The sequence below is a fragment of the Maylandia zebra genome, linkage group LG13, assembly GCF_041146795.1.
Source record: "Maylandia zebra isolate NMK-2024a linkage group LG13, Mzebra_GT3a, whole genome shotgun sequence".
NCBI lineage: Eukaryota > Metazoa > Chordata > Actinopteri > Cichliformes > Cichlidae > Maylandia > Maylandia zebra.
This window is the reverse complement of record NC_135179.1, coordinates 28,478,698-28,501,413: the sequence shown is the minus strand read 5'-3', so window position 1 is coordinate 28,501,413 and position 22,716 is coordinate 28,478,698. Positions and strand designations below refer to the sequence as shown.

Genomic DNA, 22,716 nt, shown 5'->3' with positions numbered 1-22,716 from the left:
ACTTTTTTTGGGGGCCAAAGATCTTTTTGGAAGAAGTTTTAAACAAAAAGAACTGGGCCCTTATGTCCAGAAAAGTATCCTGGACACCGTCACAGTGTCACTAAAGCCAGCCTCTCTTTCAATAGCTCATTATTTCTGGTCTTTTCTCTTGCACATCTGATCTTGTATTTAGAAATATACTAATCAATAATCTACCTCCCATAAACAGAAATGACATGAGCTCTTTAAAATGTAGCATTAGTCATTCAATGTCATTTTGTGTTTTGTTTTTTTGTCCATACATGACAGCATACAACAACACTATACAGAAAAATGATTAAAAATGGTTATAAAAGAATGTACTTCTGAGGCAAAAGTCTTTTAAAAGAAGAGACTGACTTGGGCTTTGTGCTCCTTTGGTAGTAAACTGCAACCCTAACCCCAGTGCTGGACAGCAAGAAAGAGTTATGGCCATCAAAGAGCTCCAAAGTGGCTCTCGTTTTGTCCTTTCAGTCCTCTCTTTTGTCTCAGCTGCTGTCTGTGCATTTTTCTGCCAGTCTTTTGTTCTCAGTTCAGGTTTGGTTTGTGGTTGATTGCTGAATGATCTCTGAGTATATGTAATCACGTAATCAGACAGCAGTTAATGCAGCGAGGCCCCAGTCTCCTTTTCAGAGACCCCTTCTTTCTCTTGGGGGTCAGGATGGCGATGATGGCCTCGTCAAACACCGTCTTCAGGCCCTTCTGGGTCAATGCTGAACATTCCACATAGCAACATGCACCAATCTAAAGAGAACAGAGGGATCGTCAGTCACAGCAACGCAACGTTCAAACGGCACTGACATTAAAATAGTTTGGAAAATGTTCACTTTCTTGTAGATTGGTAGATATGCCAAACTGTAGCACTATCAAAGAGTTAAATACCCAAAGGCACAAAGACGTCACTTGCACAAAACATCAGGAAAAAGTTGATGAATCTGAACTTTACCAATTTAGTCTGCCAGTGTCAACGAACATGCCAACTTTTCACCCTTATGGGCTTCATCCAAGAAAAAAAATGGAGGTCCGGTCATTGACATAGAGATATCTGGCAAGTGATTGGCTTAAAGATCAGAAGAAAATTAAATTCCTGATCTCAAATACATCTATGTAGCATATAACTTATCTCCATTTTCTCTCGTGCTTCTTGGTAAAGTTGACATGTTTGTTATTTAACAGCTTTTTTCTATGGTTTATATGCAAGTGCCACCTTTGTACCTTTGGATATTAAGCAGTCCTAAAGTATGAACTGTAAGATGGATGTAACTGGAAAACAGAGAAGCACAGTTTTCACCATTTTTTTAAAGATTTATATTTTCTTTAGAGCTATAAAAGTGTCTAAGAGTATCTGTTTACCAGTCTGGGTTTTTGGATCACCTCTGCCACAATGCTACGACACCCATCCATTAAAAAGGAAATGTAATAAGAGTGGAAGAGGCTCAGCAGCAGCTCTGCTAGCTAGAAACACTGAATGCTATAATTGTATCAGGCTAGCAGTGTAATCATATATTATTTGCTTTGGCTATGGTTGATATTAGTGGGTAACTTTAGAAGCTAATGGCAAGTGAGCAAGGCCAGTACAGGAATGTTTATGGAGGCCGCTCAAGTATAGAAAACAGCCCGATGAATGTTCACATAACTGAATAAATAAGTTAGCCCTTTAAAGCCAGAAACATTTATTATTTCATGTCCAATATGAAAAAAGGCCCTTCAAACACCTGATTTGTGTAAAAAAATTGCTTTGCAAAACGGCTAGACCAAAAACAGCTCTTTAGCGCCTAACTAACGAGCTTTTTAGAGGTTAGCATTCATTGGGGATCCAAATTAAAGATTTGTAAACACTTTTATTTCTTTTGTCGAGTCACTCCTTTGTACTGTCCAAAGGAATCACAGTAACCTCAAACATTTTCACTATCATGATTTTTCAGCTTTTCTTCTAAAATGTTGACTTTGATCTTCACCAAAAATGCCTGTTTTTACTGTGGCCAAACAAATTTATCTTTGATCTGACCGTCCAGAGCACGGTTATTTTAGAAGGCCTGAACTCTGCAACGGCCAACGGTAGCTTTGCTTTAAAGCTCTTTTTGAACAGCAAATACCATTAGTGGCACTGCTCCCAGGTGAAATCTGTCTGCAGTGTAGAACTGTGAAGGCACATGACGTGTTAACAAAGGAGCTGCAAGAGTTCCCTTTATATCTTCTGATGGAATTTTTAGATCATCAGACTGGTTTTTATATCAAAATATCTGTTACTGACTTGAATGTAACAGGGCAGCCAGTCATGAAATCCACACTACTTTTCCTTACAATGGGATGATTTTTTTCCTTCTTTTCTTTCTGAACTGTTTGGAGCTCCTTTAAATAATTTACCAGACTTACAGACTTTGCTTCTGAAGGCCTCAAAATGTTCTTTAGATGTTGGCATGATGGGATCCCAAACAGCAAAGCAAGCAATAGACCTTTATTTATACAGGAAAAGCTGCAATCTATCACTCCCTCAAAGTGTTTTGCATCAATTGTTGGACTAGGATGTATTTTTACTATGTACTTTTTCAATTAGAATCACTTTTGCTTCTTCAAATATGGGAAATAGTTATTTTTCACATGACTGGATAAACTATTTCTTAAAAATATTTGAAATTTACCCTTTAAAAAAAAAAAAATTCTAATCTTGAGTTGGATTATGGAAGATGGGTTACCTACAACAGCAACTATAGGAAACAATACCCAAGGTAAAATGCTGCTCACTTTGAGGAAAAGGGGTCTAATTTGACCCGACATGTTCTTCCAAGTTTCCTTGAGGCCTCAGAAAACTTCATGACTCCATGAGATGAGAATCGCATTGAAATCTTACATTGCCAAAACGGCACGAATATAGACTTTAAAATGAATCTAGGCAGTAATGTTTTGAAAGACTGAGCCTTATTCATGCTCTGACAGGAGTGATTAATCACAGATCGCCTTTGGTATCTATGGTGCAGAGTCTCGAACTCTGCTGGACATCTGTGTTGGTTCGGAATGTATTCCCGGATTCATTGTAACTCAAAGAATGTGCAAAGGTCTTGATTCCAAGAATTTCTAAAGAGACATTCCTAGGTCAAATCAACACACAGGAATCTAACTGGACTGGGCAGCTCAATTCTGCAACAGCGAAAGTGAAAATAGAAGCTTCCCTTTAGTTTGGCATACAAACCTCCTTTGCCAGTTTCTGTCCTTGCTCGGTGGCAATGGGCTTCTCCTTCATGTCATTTAGTTTGGCAATGGTTTTGGGGTCATCACGGAGATCAATCTGAAAAAGATACGCTTCTTTTAGCTGAGTCAACATTAGTATTGCTGTTATGATATAGATTTTATTAATAGCTCATATTTGCGTAACACAGAGGGATTTCATCATTGCATCTATACATAGGAATGAGCTGTAACTGACAGCGCGAGCTCTCATTTTGTAACACAGCCATGTTGGCCCACACTTCCTGCTCTTGTGCAAAGCAATTTCACAGACAACCACAAGTTTCTTCACTCTGCTTTTATTCACTGCTAAAGCTAACAGGAAGTGGCCTTCATTAACCCATTTCTTGATTGGGGAGATTTGCGGCAGCGTGCACATATCAGCATCCAGCCAGTGGAGCGGCGAGTGAGTTATAGCAGGAACTGATAACAGCGCAGTAAACATCAACTGCCCTCAGTTTTAAGCAAGCGCGATATTGGCCGTGACTTTTAAGGTTTAAGAAATAAGCTAATGCTCTGGATTAATGTTGTGTCATAAGAATCAGTAAACTGTTAATTGCTTCTTTAACAGATTTAAACCTCACATTTAACACGGGGACATAAAACGCCTAAAGCGATATGTGACAAATCAGCCTGAGATCGTTGGTCAGGTTTGTACTGGCCGTTCCATATTTTTGCTGTTATTTAATAAATAATTTCTTCTGTTCTTTGGCTCATCTTCACAGCTCCCCGACTACATGAGTGGCTGGGCTTAAAGCTGCACTAATTAGTACTTTTATAGTGACAGTGGCTGAAAAACATAATTGTGGAATTTGAAAATGGTCTCTTCCAGACTCGGATCTACATCTGCCCTCAGCATTACTGATCACTTTAGCATCTTTCAGCTCGGTGTTTTGGTTTTACAGACCAAAGCTTTAATGTTTCAGTCAACAACTTTACCAACTTCATTACTTCCAACTTGTAATACACTGCAAAAAGCACGGTTCCCAAGTTAAACTTCTCTCAACTTTGAAGCAAACGATTGAAGCGACTACCAATCAGAGTGAAGGATACAGTTAATTGACATATGACACGATGGTAAGCAAATTAGAGGGTTAATACATACATTTTACATCAACCTTATGCATTGATAATATATTTCACGAGTTAATCACCAAACTAATACACTGCATGACTCATGATGTAATCACAACACCAGTGCAAAGCAGAAAAAACAAAGTCTGGATGGTGTTTATACTGAAATAGGCTAATTTCTAAGTTGAAGAAAACAGTGTAAGAAAAAGAAAATACATTGTTCTTTATCACTTTTCAACTTTCTTGGTAAATGGTAGGTTACACCACTTTTTTATCCCCCATATAACTAAATAACTGCATGAATCAGAGAAACACAAATAAATCTAGAGTCAGCTGTGGAGTACTACAGTATTAGCCAGACAGCTAATATCTAATTCCTCCATGCTACCACCTACTGTCTATTTCAGCACCTGTACTTTTAGATATGCGCCTACTCTTAGTTGTGTCTTAGTCCTCTTTAATGGGCAGCTGCGATGTTTTGTCATGTTCCCACCGTTCTCAAAGATACCTTGCCTAAGTAATATTAGGGCTGCAATTAAAGATCACATTTAACATGGATGAAGGTGCTTCATGTTTTCCCAGTTGATCAGTTATCATCATTTGTCTTTTTTATGTGTAATCTAATACAATATTTTGTTTATAGTCATTTATAAAGAAATAGGTTTGATATTATGGTGTTTGGTGTGAAAAAAAAAAAAAAAGCTTAGCGGAGCAGAATGGATAGATGGATTATGCTAGGTGCTGATTTATTTTATGAAAATCTAGCTGTTAATAAAATAATGGCTTCAACTTTTAATACCACAGCAAAGTTCTGCTGTCTTCTGAATGTGAAATTTTCCTTTATTTCTCATACGTCAGCTCCTCAGCTGAGCTCTTATTACAACAGCAGAGATGTCAATCAGATGCTTTTAGAAAAGAGACACGAGGGTTATGTGAAGTACAGCAGCTCAGTGTGTGAATGTAAACACAGACAAAGGAGGCGGATTATGAGACAGAAGCACAGCGGGAGGATTACTTGACAGCTACAGACGGAGGAATGGAGAGATTGCTTTGTCACTGTAGCTAACTGCAAGGATGCAACTAGCATGCTAACAAAGCTTTCTGGTAAAATTTACAAAACTGTGTCCCAGTTTTTTCATTTTTTGTTGTGTGTTTGGTTTTTTTTTTTTACTGTTTTTATATTCCATATTATATATATTCATGTTAGAGTAACCAGCATGTTTGTTAATGTACAGCAGCTATTAGCATTTGTGCTAACGCTAAAATTATGTAATCTCGCTTGTGCTAATCATCCTTATGTTAGCGACTGAGAATCATTCCTTTATGTAAGATAACATTAGACTTGACTTACACTTGCTCACATAACCTTATAAAAACAAAACCTAAAAAAAATAAATACATCCAGGAATATAAATTTACTTATAATAAGTAAATTTTTAATTTAAATAATATTTATTAGTGAATTAATGACGACAGGCATTTTTTTCACTGATCTTATGCCCCTTTCCCTGATTGTATGTGCATCTTCTCACACACACAAACAAACAAACACACTCACACATACATTGTGGGTAGAGTGGAACTGACAGGATACAAGTGAAGTGAAATAATGTTAATCAGGCCGTTGACAGCACATAATGTTACCATAAGAGCAGTAAAATAAGTCTTCCGCCAAGCTTAATAAGAATGAGAGCGAGAAACCGGCAGCGACACCACTGTCACCAATAAAGCAAAAAACTATAACAAAGCTGTGAAGGAAAGTGTAGTTGCACCACCTCCATGTATGTATATAAAGTGGACTTCCACGTTGTCACTGTTGTACTTGGTCTAGCTTTCTGAGTCAGGATCAGACTGATACTGGATGAAAATGATTAAAGTTTGTTCAATATGTCTAAGTAACTGAGTTTATTTTTCATTCCTTTTCATCTCTATCTGAAAACATCAGGTATGAGCTCAACAGTGTATTCTTCTCTGGTAACCTCATTTCATTCCAGCGTGTCAGAAATGACAAATGCAGGTACATCCACCACATATGCGCAAAGCAGCTGAGAATGGGAAGCGTCTGTTACGTGTTTCCAGAACCAACCTGCGTGCCGATGAGCAAGTAAGGGACACTGGGAGCGTACTCCTGCAACTCGGGCACCCATTCTTCACGCACATTCTGGAAGCTGGCGGGGTTGACCACAGAGAAGCAGATGAGGAAGACATCGGTCATCGGGTAGGACAACGGCCTCAGGCGGTCGTAGTCCTCCTGGGAGAAGACAGAGCAGCACCAGTTAACAATCAGAAGATATGATTCACTCCTGTTCCTCACATCTGAGAAACTCTTACTCATCGATTATTAAAGGATTATGAGATGAGCTCAGAATGATGACCAGAGAGCTACACAGTGCCAAAGTGGCTCCTGAGCCGTGTTATGTGCATTAGGGTCCGAGTTAAAACAAGAAACGAATGCCAAGAAGATGACGTTAATGTGAGAGTTCCCTTTCTGACAGACAATCAGTTATTATATCACATTTGCAGTCCTCTAATGCGAGCTGAGCACAAGGCATCACCACAAGATGCTGAGAACCAGACACACTGCCATCTCCGATATCTGTGTGGTGTAAATGACCAATTCACCAATGCAACACTGCCCTTTGTGAGCCAGATCAGGCACTCCCTTGTCCTCGCCAAAGATGAAGTCTTTTTGACATAGTGTCTGAGTTGCGCTCATATAAATATTCACGACCTATCTCACGTCTACTGATGGCACGTTTTTCCTGCCGCTGGTTAGAGACATGGGGAATCAATGAATCTCCCGTAAGGAGATATGACTCAACCAGACCAACTTGACTGAGTGAATCAGTCTCAGTTCTGTCACTTTTATTGTCTGCGACACTGAATTCAAGAAGATTGAATACAACGTCTGACCAAGATGCTGCAAAAGGACAACCAAACACTGGAATTAAACTCTTTCATCTTGATGCCTTCAGCGAGTTCAATTCTTTGCCAAAGCAGACAGCACAGTGTGCTATCACCAAATCGCCTATAACTCAATTACAAACCGCTGGGAATGGCTTTGCAAATGAGCAGAATGACAGGAAACTCCTCAAACAGCAGTACATCAGCCAGGCAGAGGCGTCCTCCTTTTTTGTCACCCGGGTAATGGATTTAAGATATACAGACTTTATATTGAATTGGAGCAGATGATAAAATAAGCATACAAATCTTCAAGCCCTGTGCTCATGTTGTGCATTAGTCAACAATGCCTCACTGGAATAGGTCAAGTGGATATAATTCAATACTTTACGAGTATTTCATCCTCTTACTTCCAAATGAGTGCGATATTTCACAGATGGGGCTCATGCAGGGATTTCAAACAACTCTTAGAGGCTTTTTTTTCTTAAGCTATGTTCACACAGGTACCGCAACCCTGAACTTTTCTCTGCAATACCAGATAAAAATACACGTAAAGCTAATCGGATTGGAGATTGCTGCTCACCTGTGACTTCCCAAGCACAAAGCGTGTGGGATTCTTGGATTGCATCAATGTGCGATTAACAGATTAACCACTGGCATCATGCACGCTGCCTCACGCAGGTTCTATTCAGGCTTCTCCATTAACCAAAACACATAGAACATTTCCAGTAGTGACAAAACATTAAAGCAGAGCGCTTCTTGCCGTGTGCCACATCTGAAAAAAAGACATCTATAAATGTGGTAAACACTCCGACCTGATTTTCAAGATGTCCTTATTTCATGCGTAAAAAATTGCCTCAGAGTGCTCGGGGGAGTTGAGTTTTGTTACACTGGCTGGTTGAGTGTTTCGACAGCACAATAAGTTAAGTACATTTCCTGTGTCATCTTACCTGACACTAGCTGAACCGCCGCACCCGATAAAACCATTTTGAGTGCAAACTATCCGGTGCTTGTAGCAAACCTGAGAGCAAAATTAATAAGAATAATCTTTAAACCTTGTGCACGACACATGTTATACAGTTTAGGCAAAGGTGAAACACGAGCATGACTAAAATGATCTGATGGAAAGTTTCTCAGCTGTCAGATTTTGCAATTATTTGCACACTGTCAGCTATAGCATGTTACAAATGAAGTCCAGGTATATAATTTCTTAACTTTAGAGCGATATTTCCAGTGGTTGACAAAAATAAATTTAAAGCCTATTACCAGGATTATCTAAGAATAAACCGTCTCCAACAGACATGTTATTTCACAAGTAAGAAGGAAAAACCATCATACCGAGCAACTAATGAGAAAATGCCGGTGAGCTGTATTATCAGTGTTTCATAAGCTTTACCTAAAATAAGAAATGACATCGGGATATTCCTGTGTCTGCTGCCTCAGTTTTGACCGGATTTAAAAAATACTCTGAGAACATCGACCTCAAAGTGCATTACTAACCTGCACTACACACATTTAGTGCATATCAAGGTGTAGAACTCATTCTGGGCACTGCTACAACACTGAGATGTGGCAATATTGAATTGTTTAACCTTCATGTTCAGCGTCATTATGATTAAGGATCATGACTTGTCAGGTATTTCATTCTTTGGGTTAGCCAACATTTAATAAACCTGTCAGGTCATGCCTATCCATTAATAATGACTCATTTGATACAAAAATAGTAATAAACAATGAAAAAAATCTGATGTTTGGTGTGAGCAGCTTTGGTCTTTAAAACAGTACCCGTTGTTCCCTGCACACCAACTCATAGCTTGCAGGTAGATTGGACTGTTTTAGATCTTTAAGTATTTTTTGGTTCTTCATGTAATCCAAGATTACACCTGGTTTTTCTGGGCCTAGAAGCGACTTTATTTGAATTAACGGGAGCAGTGTTATCAGGTAACAATTCAGATATTGTTAAGAATGGCACATCCATAGACTGTTTTGGTGTAAGGGTGCTGCGATGAATATTTAGTGCATACTGGATGAGCTGATAGTGACATTAACTTGCTCTTACAGCCTTCGAGGTCACATCTGATTTTAAAAGGGTTATTTCTTTAAAAGTGATGGAAAGAGAAATTTGCCAAATGTTTTAAAATACATGACTTAATATAATGTTTTACATACAAAACATAGGATGTTCACAAGTGTCCCCCCTCCAGACTCGTCTCATACCTTGGCGAGCACGTCTGGGGTCACTGCTACCAACTTTCAACCACGTCAAACTCACGAATCCGCTCTTTCTAACAGTACGTGTTTCGATTATTACCCGTAGAGGGTTGCAGAATTAAAGCACTTTGAATTAGTCTTTTAAATACACCCTGTATAATAGTATGAGTCAAACAATTTAAAAGTCACACATCTAAAGCCACGTATTTAACGGGCAAGGCAACTGTTTGAAGTGCAACTGCATTAACGGCGAGGAGTCCGTTGATCAGGCGCTTGATTATCAATACGATTGCTTCAAAGTAATACAAGAGAGAAGCAAATTCTACCCGCCCAGCAAAGACACTGAAAAATGTTGAAGGTGACTTTGCCAAATAATATTGATTAAAAACTGAAAGCATCTTATCAGGTTAGTGAAGAGACGTCGAGAAAAAGATGCCTTTTTGTTTAATTTTTAATGGCATAAACAGATTTTTGATACTCTGTCGGCTGTGGATGTTCTGTTCACAGAGGCTTAGGCACCTGCATTTCTGTAATAGCATCTAAATATGATCTAGATATCTGGTTGAAATTCACATTTTTACTTTTGGTGGTGGTGCTGGGGACATTGTCCACCTCCATCAGATCCTACACTATGTCCATTTAGATTATTTATTTCCTTTGGGACAGCAAAAATAATATTTGCATTCGCATCATCCAGCAGCTCTCGTCTGGTCCCATATATACACCTCGTGTGTCACATGTACTTATTCCTGTGTGTTTGTAACCTTTGCCTGCACAAATGAATCCGATTTCCCCACAAGCTGCAGACGCAGTGGAAGCCGCTCAGCAGTTTACTGTAAACAGGCCCGAAGCTTGTTTGATACCCATCTCTGTACAGTTTCCTCAGCGCACGGCAAACACAGCAGCCATTCAGAGTCTTCACAGTGTATCGTCCAACACGTCTCCAGCGTTCAATCCCGGATTTAATGAACAGAACTGTTTACACCATCGCTGCCGTGAAGGTGCTCTGGATAAAAGTTTCCATTAAAAATATGTCCCACATTTTTATTAGTTCAGTCCAGCAGTTCATGAGCGCATCGCAGACGCTGCACAACGATCTGTCCAAGTTAGCCGGGAGTGTACCGTAAATATTATGATCAGCGGGAAAGGAATGATGGAGGGGGAAAAAAAGGGGAACAGGAGCAGCTTGTGCATGTGTACATTAAACTCTATCAGCGTCTGTCTATACATGCCCATACACTTCCATCAGGGCCAGACTCAGCGCCTTCAATGAGCCACTGTGAGCGCTCGGCTGTGTGACTGCGCTCTGTTGACTCAGTGACATATGAGTGCTATATCAGTGAGTCATTCCCTCCTCCTCTCCATCTCCACAACTCTCTCTCCTATCTTTCTCCCTTTCTACTTCCATCGCCTCCTCGGGGCTCTATAAACCGCCTATATCAACAGCGTCAGAGACGCTCGCTCTAACATGGCTGCCGGGTGGGAAAGCAAGCCCAGGCAGAGACGCTTCTGATCACAAAGTTCCGACTCCGATCTGCCAAGCTGCACATTTCAAAATACTTTATTTCACCTCGGGAGTAAAAAAAAACAGCAACAAAAAAAAAAAAAGGGAGGGGGTGGTGCCTTTTTCTACTCCCACTAATGGCGATTAATGATCATTAATCACAGACTGAAGCTCTAATGCACTCTGTCCATTCATGCCTGTACAGTGAGAGCATCCTGCCATAGTTCATTCAAAAAGTTGGCTGTTCAGCGTTTCTATTTATAGATGTTAATGACAGCAGTAAATAGACAACAAAGAACAAAGCTTTTATTAACACTAATATATAAAACTGACAGTCCAAATGTATATCAATTCTTTACCACAGGATGCAGTGTGTTTTGATAATGGAGCATTTTGGTAATGGCCTTAAGGGATAATCCACTAATCCAAGCGCTTACTCACTCAAATGAATGAACAAATTTGGAGAAGGAACCAAAGGGAAAACCAATGACTTTCTCTATAAATATGAGTTTACTCATCTTAGCATTACTCAGCTAGTAAAAACAGTTTGTATGATTTAGTATTTAGTATTTATTTTATTTATTGTCATTGTCAAAGAAGAATGAAATTGTTCTTTGACCGAGGACCTGTCCTGGGGCAACCATATCACCTTAGTTGCACGGAAGGCCGAACAGCGCCTCTACTACCTGAGGAGACTGCGGAGCGCACACATTCCCAGACCTCTGATGTTGAACTTCTACAACTGTGCCATCAGCAGCGTTCTGACGTATGGATTTCTAGTGTGGTTCCCCAGCTGCACCAAGGCTGACCAGCAAGCACTCCAGCGGGTGGTGAAAGAAGCTGGCAGAATTATTGGAACAAGTCTGCCAGAGATCAGTAATATCTTCCCCACTCGCTGTCTGAGGAGGGTGCACAGTATCCTGCGGGACCAACATCACCCTGCGCGCCACCTTTTCCATCTGCTGCCCTCAGGGAGAAGGTACAGGTCTATACAGGCCAGAACATCCAGACTGGCCAACAGCCTGTATCCACAGGCTGTGAGGCTCCTGAATTCTGCCCCCTCCCCTCTCTGCCCCCCTCTCACGGACAATAACCATATCCAACTTCTTAATAGCACTGAACTGGTTTGCATTGGTGCATTATATCTTTATTCTCTTCCCCCCCTAACAGTGGATTCCTACACTAAACACTGTGCCAGCGCCTGTATACGCGAAAATAACTGACTCCATCCATATTACCACTAACTGCAAAGTTGTTTTTCATGTTATTTTGACTGGGACCCATAATTACACCAGACACCTACCCAAATATGTGGTCACTGGTTAGGTGTTTGGTGTTCCATTTTGCATTTTCAGATATTCACTATAAGCAGCTTTGTGGTGCAGTGGTTAACACTGTCAAACCACATCAGGAAGATTCAAACCCTCTGGTTTGCATGGGCCTTTCTGCATCATCTTCCTGTGTCTGCCTCGGGGTACTCCAGTTTCCTTCCACAGTCCAAAGACATTCATGTCAGATTAACTGTGCCTGTGTCCAGGTGTTAGCCTGGTGACCTGTCCTAGGTGAACCACACCACTTGCCCTATGACAACAAGGACAGGATCCTTAATCCCCACATCCATCCCTGAACTGGATGAGCAGAAGAAAACCGACAGATGTTTTCATTCTAGACTTGAAAATCATCACCTATTCACTCACAGCAGGCCTCCAGAGAAGCTGGCGTATTGGGATCACAACACTATGTACATGCTGGGAATCAGTCCTATGCGTCTTTCATGTTGTTTTCAGAGAGGGCACATGCCTGTGTTGTAAATACACAAGCTGCTAAAAACCCGTCTTGGCATTGTAAGCTACAAGCCAGATGGGTGCCAGCTGTGCTGCACATCATGGCAGATTTCACAAAGACAAGAAGAGAGTTAAATCATTTCAAAATGTAAATCCTGGTGCTGACTTCAAAGGCCAATCCAAATGGCAGAAAAATGCATTACACACCCTTTGCTAAGTCAGAAGCTGTAGTCTGGTATTTCAATCAAAGTCCAAGCACAAGTTTCAAAGCCACAGAGAATATCCAGTGTTTTTTTCATTTATCAACACCCTTTCATGCACCGGTCTCAACAGCATAGCCAAGTGATATAATGAGCCAACTCCTGCTAATTTTTCCAAAAGGTCAACAAAGACTTTCTTTTTCAAGATTCAAGACCTCTGGGCACTGGTACAGCTCACTGGGTAAAGCAAGCAACCCATAAACTGAAAGGCTGTTGCAGACCCTGAGGCCTGCTGGGACTTACTGTATGCCTTCCCCCTGATCTCCCAGCCTTCCTGTCTTCTCTCCACTGCACTATCCCAATAAAAGCAGAAAAAAAACCCTAAAAAGGCTTTGAGGCCTTTATTGTCATTGGTTCAAAAATTCCAACTATGTCAACCTCATATGATGTGACATTTGAAACAAGACAGGACAGAGCTAAGAAGTCCTGAACGTGTGGTCGCGTTCATCATCGAGGAACACTTTCTGAGCCACAGTGCAAACAAAGTAAATATTAATAAAGCAAGTTTACGTTACCAGCAGCATTTAGAACTAAATGTAACGAATTCTAAAGTAAAGCAATGGAACAAACACCTTTCAATCACGTGATGCGTGTTAATTTTGGATCTGGTTTTCCACTAGAGAGCACTTTTAAAAATCCTGTATCGGTCGAGCTCTAGTCTAGCATTTCAGTATTTAGCCTTAGATTTTTATAAAGTGTGATGAGCTTTTTTCACTATTCTGATACTTTATTAAAAGGAGAATCCATTAGTTGCAAACTGACTGATTAATCACTAATAATCGTCAGGCAATGTGCAAATTAGTTGACTCCATTCAAGAGAATAGCACTAGAGTTGTTCTGAAGTGTAAAATCTCTTTCTGAGGCGTGCCCACAGCACTCCTGTTTCTCTGTGTTGGAGCAGCTGACTGGTGACCGGCTCATGGCTGAGTAAAACCAGTTTCCCCCTCTTCCAAACCCCACTCGCGTCCCCACCTGTCATCCTTTCACCCCTATTGGGTCACTAGGCCACCTTGGGTTGCTGAGTCAAAAAAGACTCATCAGACTGTACCCAAAGCCTGGACAGGAAATGTGAAAGTGATCATAGGAAGTGCATCTGACATGCTGAGCAAATCAGCAACAATCCAACTACAAAGTGGAAGTTAATAGCGTAGTAAGACACGGATCCCTCGGGGTCGCAGCTCCTGAGCTCCTGTCCTTAAATGTCGTTTCCATTGGCTCTAGTGCACTTAGCATCCACTTCCTGTTTCCTCCTGCTCCTCCTCGCCAGTGGTGCTAGATTTTCTTGAGTGCAGCAGCAGCAGCAGCAGCAGAATGACTGACTGAATGAATGAATGAATGAATGAATAAGTAAAGACTTTCCCCTCTGCTCCCTCGCCACATTGCAGCAAATTAGACTTCACAGACCTTCCATATGGAATAATTCAAAAGGCGGTGCTTGGAGTAGAGACGCAGACAATAACTGGCAGGGAAGCAATAGCAACAACAGATGCGGCGCAGCGGCACTGGGTTCAGAGCCGAGCTGTGATTATGTGGCACTGAGTGACATGTGACACCAACGTGACAGCACAGAGTCGCGACCCCAATGCGTACGTAAGATTGCAGATAGGCGTTGGGAATTAGCGAAGCATTATGGGAGCTCCAGCCTACGCCAGGAATATAAATATTGCAGGGAGATCGAAGCCAAATGAACACGTGTAGCGCAGGACAGAGGTGGACGTAATGAAGGGCGAGTTTTACATCAACAGGAGAGAAATGGAAAGGAAAACGAAACAGAGGCGTCTGAATTTAACCAAAGCTATTTCACCCCCCCCCCCACACACACACACACACACACACACACACTTGATTAGCCTCCCGCATCTGTCTCTCTCTCTTCCTCTTTCTGTCTCACACACACTATTTTCCTCCCCCTTTCCTCTCTTTGGGGGCATCGAGTCTTTGATCAGACGCTGAAGCTATAAACATTACCAGCTGGCCTTCTGCTCCACATAAAGAGGTCAGCCGAGTCGGGGGCGGAGGCACGGGAGAAACGTGAGGGGGCACATTTTCAAGAGCAGTAACTCTACTCTGGGAGGCCGGCGGCGCCCACAGCAGACATCTAGGAGAACTTCTCCATTTCAGAGACACTCTGAATCAGCTGAAAACAAACCCTCCTCTGACACACACACACACACACACAGCCTATCAAACACGCCAGAATAGACAAAAGGTTGTGTTCCTCTTTTCACAAGTGAGTAGTAACACTTCTACCATCTGTTTTCTTGGGGGAAAATTATAGCGCAGCCACAGGTAGCTGTTTAAGACAGGGAAGAAAAATGCAGGCTGTCTGCGATCTTTTCCCACTCACAGATTTGTGTGTGAATCAGGGTTTGTGAAGGAAACCAGCTAAATATGCCAAAGCTGACCTTTCTGAGCTTTGCATTTGTCTCTCTGCTGCATGGATCACATCAGAACAGGTCACGAGGAAAGTGTTAATAACTACTCAGCTTCTGGCAAGAGTGTAGTTTTAGGTTGCTGTAAGTATGAGGAGGTTAATCATGGGTGACTGACTGTTCGCTGTCCTGCAGTGCAGCTGAAGTTAGACCAGAAGGCCTTAACGCAAGAAAATCATAGTTGAGTGCATTCAGTTTTTCTCACCAAAGCACACTGTGTGTTAGTCTCGTGTCTAAAAAAGTGCTGAATCCATTTCCTTCCTCCTCATTTGCACAGCCAGTGTTTGAGTATTATGAGTTGTGCAATATACAGTAAGCATGCCTTCTTCTTCTACTGCTCAGCTGTTGAACTATTGCTAGGTTATTCTGAGCTGCCAACTGTTAATGAGCAGGAAAGAGACATACCCTACACAGGAAGGTCTATGCAGCTGTCCACATGCTTTTCTGGTTCTTGTACATGCACAAAATAAAAATCTGTTACACACACTAAACTCTTGCTTTAAATCACTACTGGAGGTTTAAAAATCTACAGGGTGCCTTTAGTCCTTTGCTTTAGCCATAGAAACGCCTGAAAATCGTGAAATGATACAAGAGAGGCCCATTCAGAGCTTTTGCCATTTGAAATTATTGGGATTTCTGAGCGCATTACACATAATATGTGGCCTGATTGTCATCTGAGTCACAAACATGATCTGACTAAGCTAATAACACTGTCCAAACAGCAGACTATAGAAAAAGAAAGTGATCTCATGAATTTAGCGATTTGGAGAACCTCGATCAGACATTTCCTGTTGCTGCTAATAAGACTTTCACAATGATGGGGGAATTTTAGAGCTAACAAACAGTTTCGAGTTCATCAGTACTGCTTAGATGTCTTGACTGGACAGCTCTCCCTAGGTCATGCCACGGCATCCTAATTAGGTAATGTGTAATTCCTAAAATCATTAATTTCCTTGTTTTTTTGTGCTTGATGATTTACTCGTGTTTTCACCAAACCTCTCCAAAGATTCAGGCCATGAAGTGCTACCCTGACACTGTTCTTTAAAATTTGATGGCACAATTATGAAATCCTTTTTCTCAAAATGGCTGTGAAGCATCCAGACTGAGGTAGCAAAGAAAGCCTAAACCACGATGCTCCCACCACCATGCACACGTTTACTGCACATCCAAAGTAGCCTCGGTCATGTTAGTTGGCACAACTAAAAAAAAACAAAAGAAAAACAAACAGAGATGACGATAACATCACTTGCTCACTCACACTGTCGTCACAGTTTGTGAAACGCTTATTTGGAAGGTTTTACTGCACTTGGGATAAAACAACACTTGGTCATCAACTTCATTAACCTCCTAAGACCCGAACTCTTCCATTGATATTTGGGCTGATTGGGAGACGATGAATGTAAAAACAAAGAATTACCAGATTTTTTTTTACCTAATTTTTGTTTCTGAGAAAAATGAGAGCCACATATGAGGATATTCATTTAAAATGTCGATAGAACAGTAGCAGTATAATGTCCTCGTAAGTGGATATCAGGCCCTTGTAGAGCAAACTTGAGTATTTTGGTCTAAATAACCCAAAATGCCAGGTCCTAGGAGGTTAAAGCCTAATCCTTGTGCAATTTAATCAAGGTGAATAACGTTGATATTTTTTTTTTCTTTGTTGTATTTTGAGCCTATTGTGCTTTATTTTCTTACCAGTTCAATAAATGCCTACATAATTATTTACTTGGAATATTCCAGAACCCACACTAACGGTCATCAAACCATAATGAACCATATATACTTAAGTGTCAAATCTCATTATTAAAGGTGCAGAGATCATCAAATGCTTATTAATGTAACAGTGTATCAGAAGATACGCTAAAGCAAGGTATCTGTACCGAATCGGAGGTGGAAAAGTTGGATCAGTGGACCACTAACGTCACTGAACAATAAACATAGAAGAACATGTTACCAAAGGTGAGGCACTGCGCAACTAAACTAGGCTTAAGTTTAAGCTACTGTGTCTGTGCCCACCTGAGGAGATATTTTTTGGAATTTCAACCACCACAAATGTGCTCCTGTGAGTTCTTCCAAAAACCCAACTGCACAGTACGCGGTGTGGATGATGCTGCGCGTCAAGCAAATGCAGACCGGCCGACAAGTGGGCCGGAAAAGAGACGGAGCGGCGGAGTTCGTCAGGAACAGAAGCAGCAGGAAAAGCGCAGACAGTGACAGTGTTGTTTTTAACACTCAGCTTGACGTCAGCTCTTTGTCTGTTTGTAACTTTGCTCTTTTCCGTGGCTGACTCATGGACCGACAAAAGCACAAGAGTAGCCCACAGAGCGGCTGTACGACATATTTTTTGACTGCCCCCATTTGACAAGAGATGCTCTCTGCAGGTAGATGGGCCGCCTAAATCTGCTCAGGTAGAGCCTGCAAGTTACCATCGAAAATGTAAATGGCGATCTGTTAGAACAAACAGTCAAAGTTCACTGTGAAACTACTTAAAAAAATAAAGGTCCACTGCAAACTTCCATGTAAAGCCAGCAAATGATAAGTCGTTTAGCAGTTAAAAATGGTTGATTAGGTGTTGATTAGTCTTTTGGGAACGGTCTAATCATTCCCAGTAGGGCTGTTCGATATAACGATATATATCGGATGACGATATAAAAACATCTATGTTTCATTTTACGCTATCGTTTGTTTTGTGGTGTCGCAAAATAAACTGTTTGTTCATGGTTTTGATGGTCACTGTAGTGGCTATATTAATTTCTTAAAGTTCTCTCTTTCTCTTATATTTAATAGAAACCACACTACTGACGGACAAGCGCCTGTTTTTATTGGTTGTCTTTAGCAACAACGACGGTAAAACCATCGCATGTCCGCTAGTTTATTTTCCACATAAACCTTTCACAATAAACCTCAAGATTCTGTTGAGACTTTTCAAAATAAACGGAATCACGTGAAAAAGTATGCAGAGTGTTGACGGATGAGAAGCAAAAAAAAAGAGCCGTCAGGTGCTAAAAAAAATCAACCTTAGACTCAAACGTTAGAACAGGCTTTTCCCCGCAGCACGCCGTGTAATAAATACTCACAAAGAAAACGGCGGCCGTTACAACCTATGTCTAAAAATGTGTAGTTTCATACATCTGTTAAAACACTCGACTCCAGGTACACGACGCCCAACTGGAAACACTTCACCTACCCGAGATTCACAGAATTTACAGAAAATATTTTTTTTTTTGTGATTTATATCGTTATCGGACGATAGAGGTTTTATATCGGGATATGAGATTTTGGTCATATCGCACAGCCCTAGTTCCCAGTGAATAACAAATATTATTTTAGTTTCAAAGGCACAATTTTTGCTTAGTTTGAGGTTGGTAGTACCTGCCAATGTGGCCTTTAGAAATTCTTTTTGGAGCCTTTTTCAGCTTCTTTCCTAACATAATGCTTCAACGACATCCTGCGAAAGTTAAACCCAACACCTCCCATCACCTTTACTGGGACACCTGGATACAAGTAGCTTCACTGGCACACAGGTTCATGTAGTCTCCAAACTACACTGTCAGTATATGTCAAACAGGCATCCAACCTGCAAATGTTTCTACAGATTGTGTTTGAATACAATTCTTTTTTAGTTCTTGGTTTTCATTTTCAGCTAATTTGCTGATAACCATCTCCTATAATCAATAATGAAAAACACTGATGAAGACTTTGCATACAGTCATAGTGTGAAATCTCAAAGATTGAAGCACCAAATTTTGACATAACTAACATGTAAAGAGTTGATGTGCTAACTGCTTCCTCTTTAGCTGCTGTCGCTTAGCTATTCACATCAAACCAAAACCGCCATAAAAACCAAATGACAACTTTTACACTAAAAACAAATAATTCAGGGTCTTTCCTATACGCACACCTCGGTGAGCTTCTGTGTGCTGTGTGTTTCAAGTAGCTTCCTCCATCTGTGTGTACACTGGCTCTTCTGCTGAGGGGACACAATATTTTGTGTGTGTGTGTGTGTGTGTGTGTGTGTGTGTATTACAGTTGTAACTCTTGCCCACTGAATGGCACATTGTAAAGAAAAGGCCCATGCATTAAGCAGCCCTATTAACAAACCTGTGACATCACTACTGGACATAGGAGCCCTGTTCTCCACATAATAGAACTATTGAAACCCCTTCACTGCCATCACTGTCCACGCCACAGCACACTCAGGCAGTTAAAGCCATGTGCGAAACCCATCACCTGTTGCAGCTTAGTGCCTGGCCTGAATATGAAGCCTGTGGGTGTTTCCAAGGCACTGTTGGATAGTTATTGGTCCCAGGAGCACATGGAGAGACCGAGATAGAGCTGGAGCGTGTGTGCATGTGTGCGTGTCCTTGACGTGCTTGGCACAGAGCCAGAGGAAAAAATAAACTTTACCTGACCAGCTGTGTCATACAGTCCCAACAAGTACTGCTTTCCCCCGACGTTGACGCTCACTGTAAGGAAATGACAAAGAGCAGTTTAGAGGAGGAACCAAGGGGTGAGGGTGGGGAGTGCTGGTGGGTGGGGGGGTCCCAGCCCCTCTGTGCTATGAAGACGACAAACAAGTGGTTTTGATTATAGCAACAGATGCAATGCAGTTGGAGGAAGAGTGGTGGGGTGGGGGTCTCTAAAATCTCTCTTCTCTTAGATTCGCATGTGGCCAATTATCAGTGAGCACAGAGCGGCAGCAGCTCAGCATGTCACGCTATTATGAGATAATAAAGGCGAACAGCAGAACTGTGTTCCTACCTGCATAATGATCAAAGACCGTGGGTACATACTCCTCTGGAAAGGCGTCATTGGCATAGCTCATCAGCAGACACGTTTTACCCACCGCACCGTCTCCGACCACGACGCATTTTAACATGATAGTACCGGTTCCGTTTGCCATGATCCCGACCTTCCCAACGACATCATCGGCCCCTGACGCCCTTGTTATCCTGACCTCCTCCTTCTGTTCCTCCTCTTGCTGCTGCTGCTGGGCGGTGATCCCCGCACGGCGGGCATCACCAGCGTCGGAGGCGGACTGCGCGGCTCACCGAGTCGGGCTGGAACTGCATCGTTCTCCCCTCCTCCCCACTACCCATCAGGTTCTTCCAAATGTCAATGAGTTCCTTTTTTTAATTGTATTTTTTGTACGACTGTCAGAAAGAATAAGATCCCCTCGGCCCAAGCCGGCTTTCAAATAAGCTGTCTCCTTAAACCCAATATCGGAAGCGTTTTCTGGGAGAAGCGGTCTGCCGGTACTGCATGTCTACCATGCCCGCTCCACGGTGCAGCCTGCGCTCTTGCTCCCTGGCGCACTGTGCCGCTGGTGGATAAGGTGGGTGCGCTTAGCCTACTGAAGAGGCGGGGCTTGGGTTTAAAACCAAGGGGCTCCGGATAAAGTACAGTCCGCCTGCTGTGAATGCCTGGATCACAGAGTAATTACACTATTTACGATTCTTTAGAAGGATCCCGTGTGCAAACATTAGATTTCTGTTAGGGGGTGTCACAGGAAATAAAACAATATCCTGTTTTTGAGATAAACTTACCATTCGTTTCCACACACACACCATCTGAATCGTTCTCAATCCAAGGCTGGTACAAAGTTTATTGGCTTATAAGCTTCACAGTAGGATGTCCATGGAAAGAATTTTACATTAAACCTCCTTTAAAGTATCAATAAATCTTTAAATAAAGACAGTAGTGATATATGTTGGCCAGACATGCATGTGTCACTGAACACTTGTTAATAAAATGAAAGAATATACCCAGTCTGTCGGTTTGGAAATGGTGTAACCTAAGTCTAAGTCAACATTCAGCCTCTAAATTTAGGCGTCTCCCTCTCTCTCTGTTTGCTTTTCACATGACTTTGTGGCTGCGAGGATGAATAGACGATCCATCCTTACTGTCCTGCTGTGTGTGTGTGTGTGTGTGTGTGTGTGTGTGTGTGTGTGTGTGTGTGTGTGTGTGGGATGGATGGAATATGCGATATGTGAGATGGGACCGGGGAGCTGCAGATGGAGACGCCACAGGAGGAGGCATGTGTTTATGAAAGAAGTGAAGGAGGCACACAGATTTGACCTCTGCAATGCAGTTGGCCAGGTGTGGGCTGTCTCCTTGAATTAGTGCACCCCTAGCCATCTTAATAAGGAGCGACTCTTTTTGAAGTGAAAAGGAGTGAGCAGGCACATGTGCAGCCTATTTTCTTCTCTCTCCAAATCTTTGTCTCTGCTTTGTGGGCATTTAAAGAGTCAAGACCTGCAGAAAGCTAAGGGGAATCCCAAAGTCAGCTAAAGACTTCTTAATCTTAAAAGTTTGGTGCAACAAGAGACAAGTTTGTTTTGAAGAGCTCGTCTCGCTTAGACCACACATTTGATAGCGCTGTTGCAGTCCATGTTCACACCTTATCTTTTGTTTTATTTCTGAGTTTATAAATGTGAGATGAGGCAGTGCAGCAGCAGAACAGCAGTAAAATATAACCACACCAACCAGATACCATCTTCAAGTGAAAACACAATCTACATTTATAATCAGCCAAGTCACAGTTTGGCAGGAAACGTCTCATATCTAGAAACTGATTGTGTGAAAGAAAATAATAATAATAATAGAGTCAGCAAATAAGCACAAGCCACAGTAGCACAACAACACCAGTTTGCAGGCATTTAAAGTGAGATGTCAGAAGTCAGAGGCTTTACTGTAAAGTTTTACAACATCAATAGTTTCTATTCTTCAATCTATCTCCGTGTGTTGTTCAAACTAATCTTTATAACCGCCCACCCCTTCCCTCTATAAGATGATCTCTTGGTTGATGGTCCCTAGGCGACTACGACCCGTCCAATCAGCTGAAGGGGGCGGTGCCGAGGATTCTCCTGCTATCATCACATTTGACAGCTGCTGCAGCGGCTCACATGACCAAACAACAATTACCTCATACATGTAGTACTCCTGCTGAAGGTGTTACATTGGAGGCACCGCTCCCTGCGTTGGGCTGGATGGTGGCAGGAGGAGGAGCATTCATGAAACCACTGTTATGATTTCACTTCCGGTAGATATCAGTGGGTTTTAAATGACAAGGTTAATTATAGCCTCCAGTCAAGCCAAGCGCCCACCAGATGTAGCTGCTATATGGCGCCTTTCATACTGCAAAGTGACAACACCTGCATAAAGTTGGATGTTGTCTATCATCATGGATCTTTAGCAGTTTTAACCTGACTGATGTTCGACATGTTAATCAATGCGTTTGAGTGTTTTGGGTGACCACGTGTGCACACCTTCCACATATTGAGATATGTCCCACTTCCTGACGTGAG

At 41.7% G+C, this 22,716-nt stretch overlaps 1 protein-coding gene across 1 annotated transcript; it reads right to left on the bottom strand.

Annotated features, from left to right (window-relative positions):
• Window positions 1–254: 254 nt before the first annotated feature.
• On the bottom strand, window positions 255–20,742 carry rhoq (ras homolog family member Q). Its single transcript, XM_004554572.6, has 5 exons — window positions 20,171–20,742; window positions 19,817–19,875; window positions 6,404–6,568; window positions 3,209–3,304; window positions 255–762 (listed from the first exon to the last, which is right to left on the bottom strand). Exons 1-5 carry the CDS (start codon window positions 20,310–20,312, stop codon window positions 601–603), a joined length of 624 nt encoding a protein of 207 aa, XP_004554629.1. The 5' UTR covers window positions 20,313–20,742; the 3' UTR covers window positions 255–600.
• Between the last annotated feature and the right edge of the window lie 1,974 nt (window positions 20,743–22,716).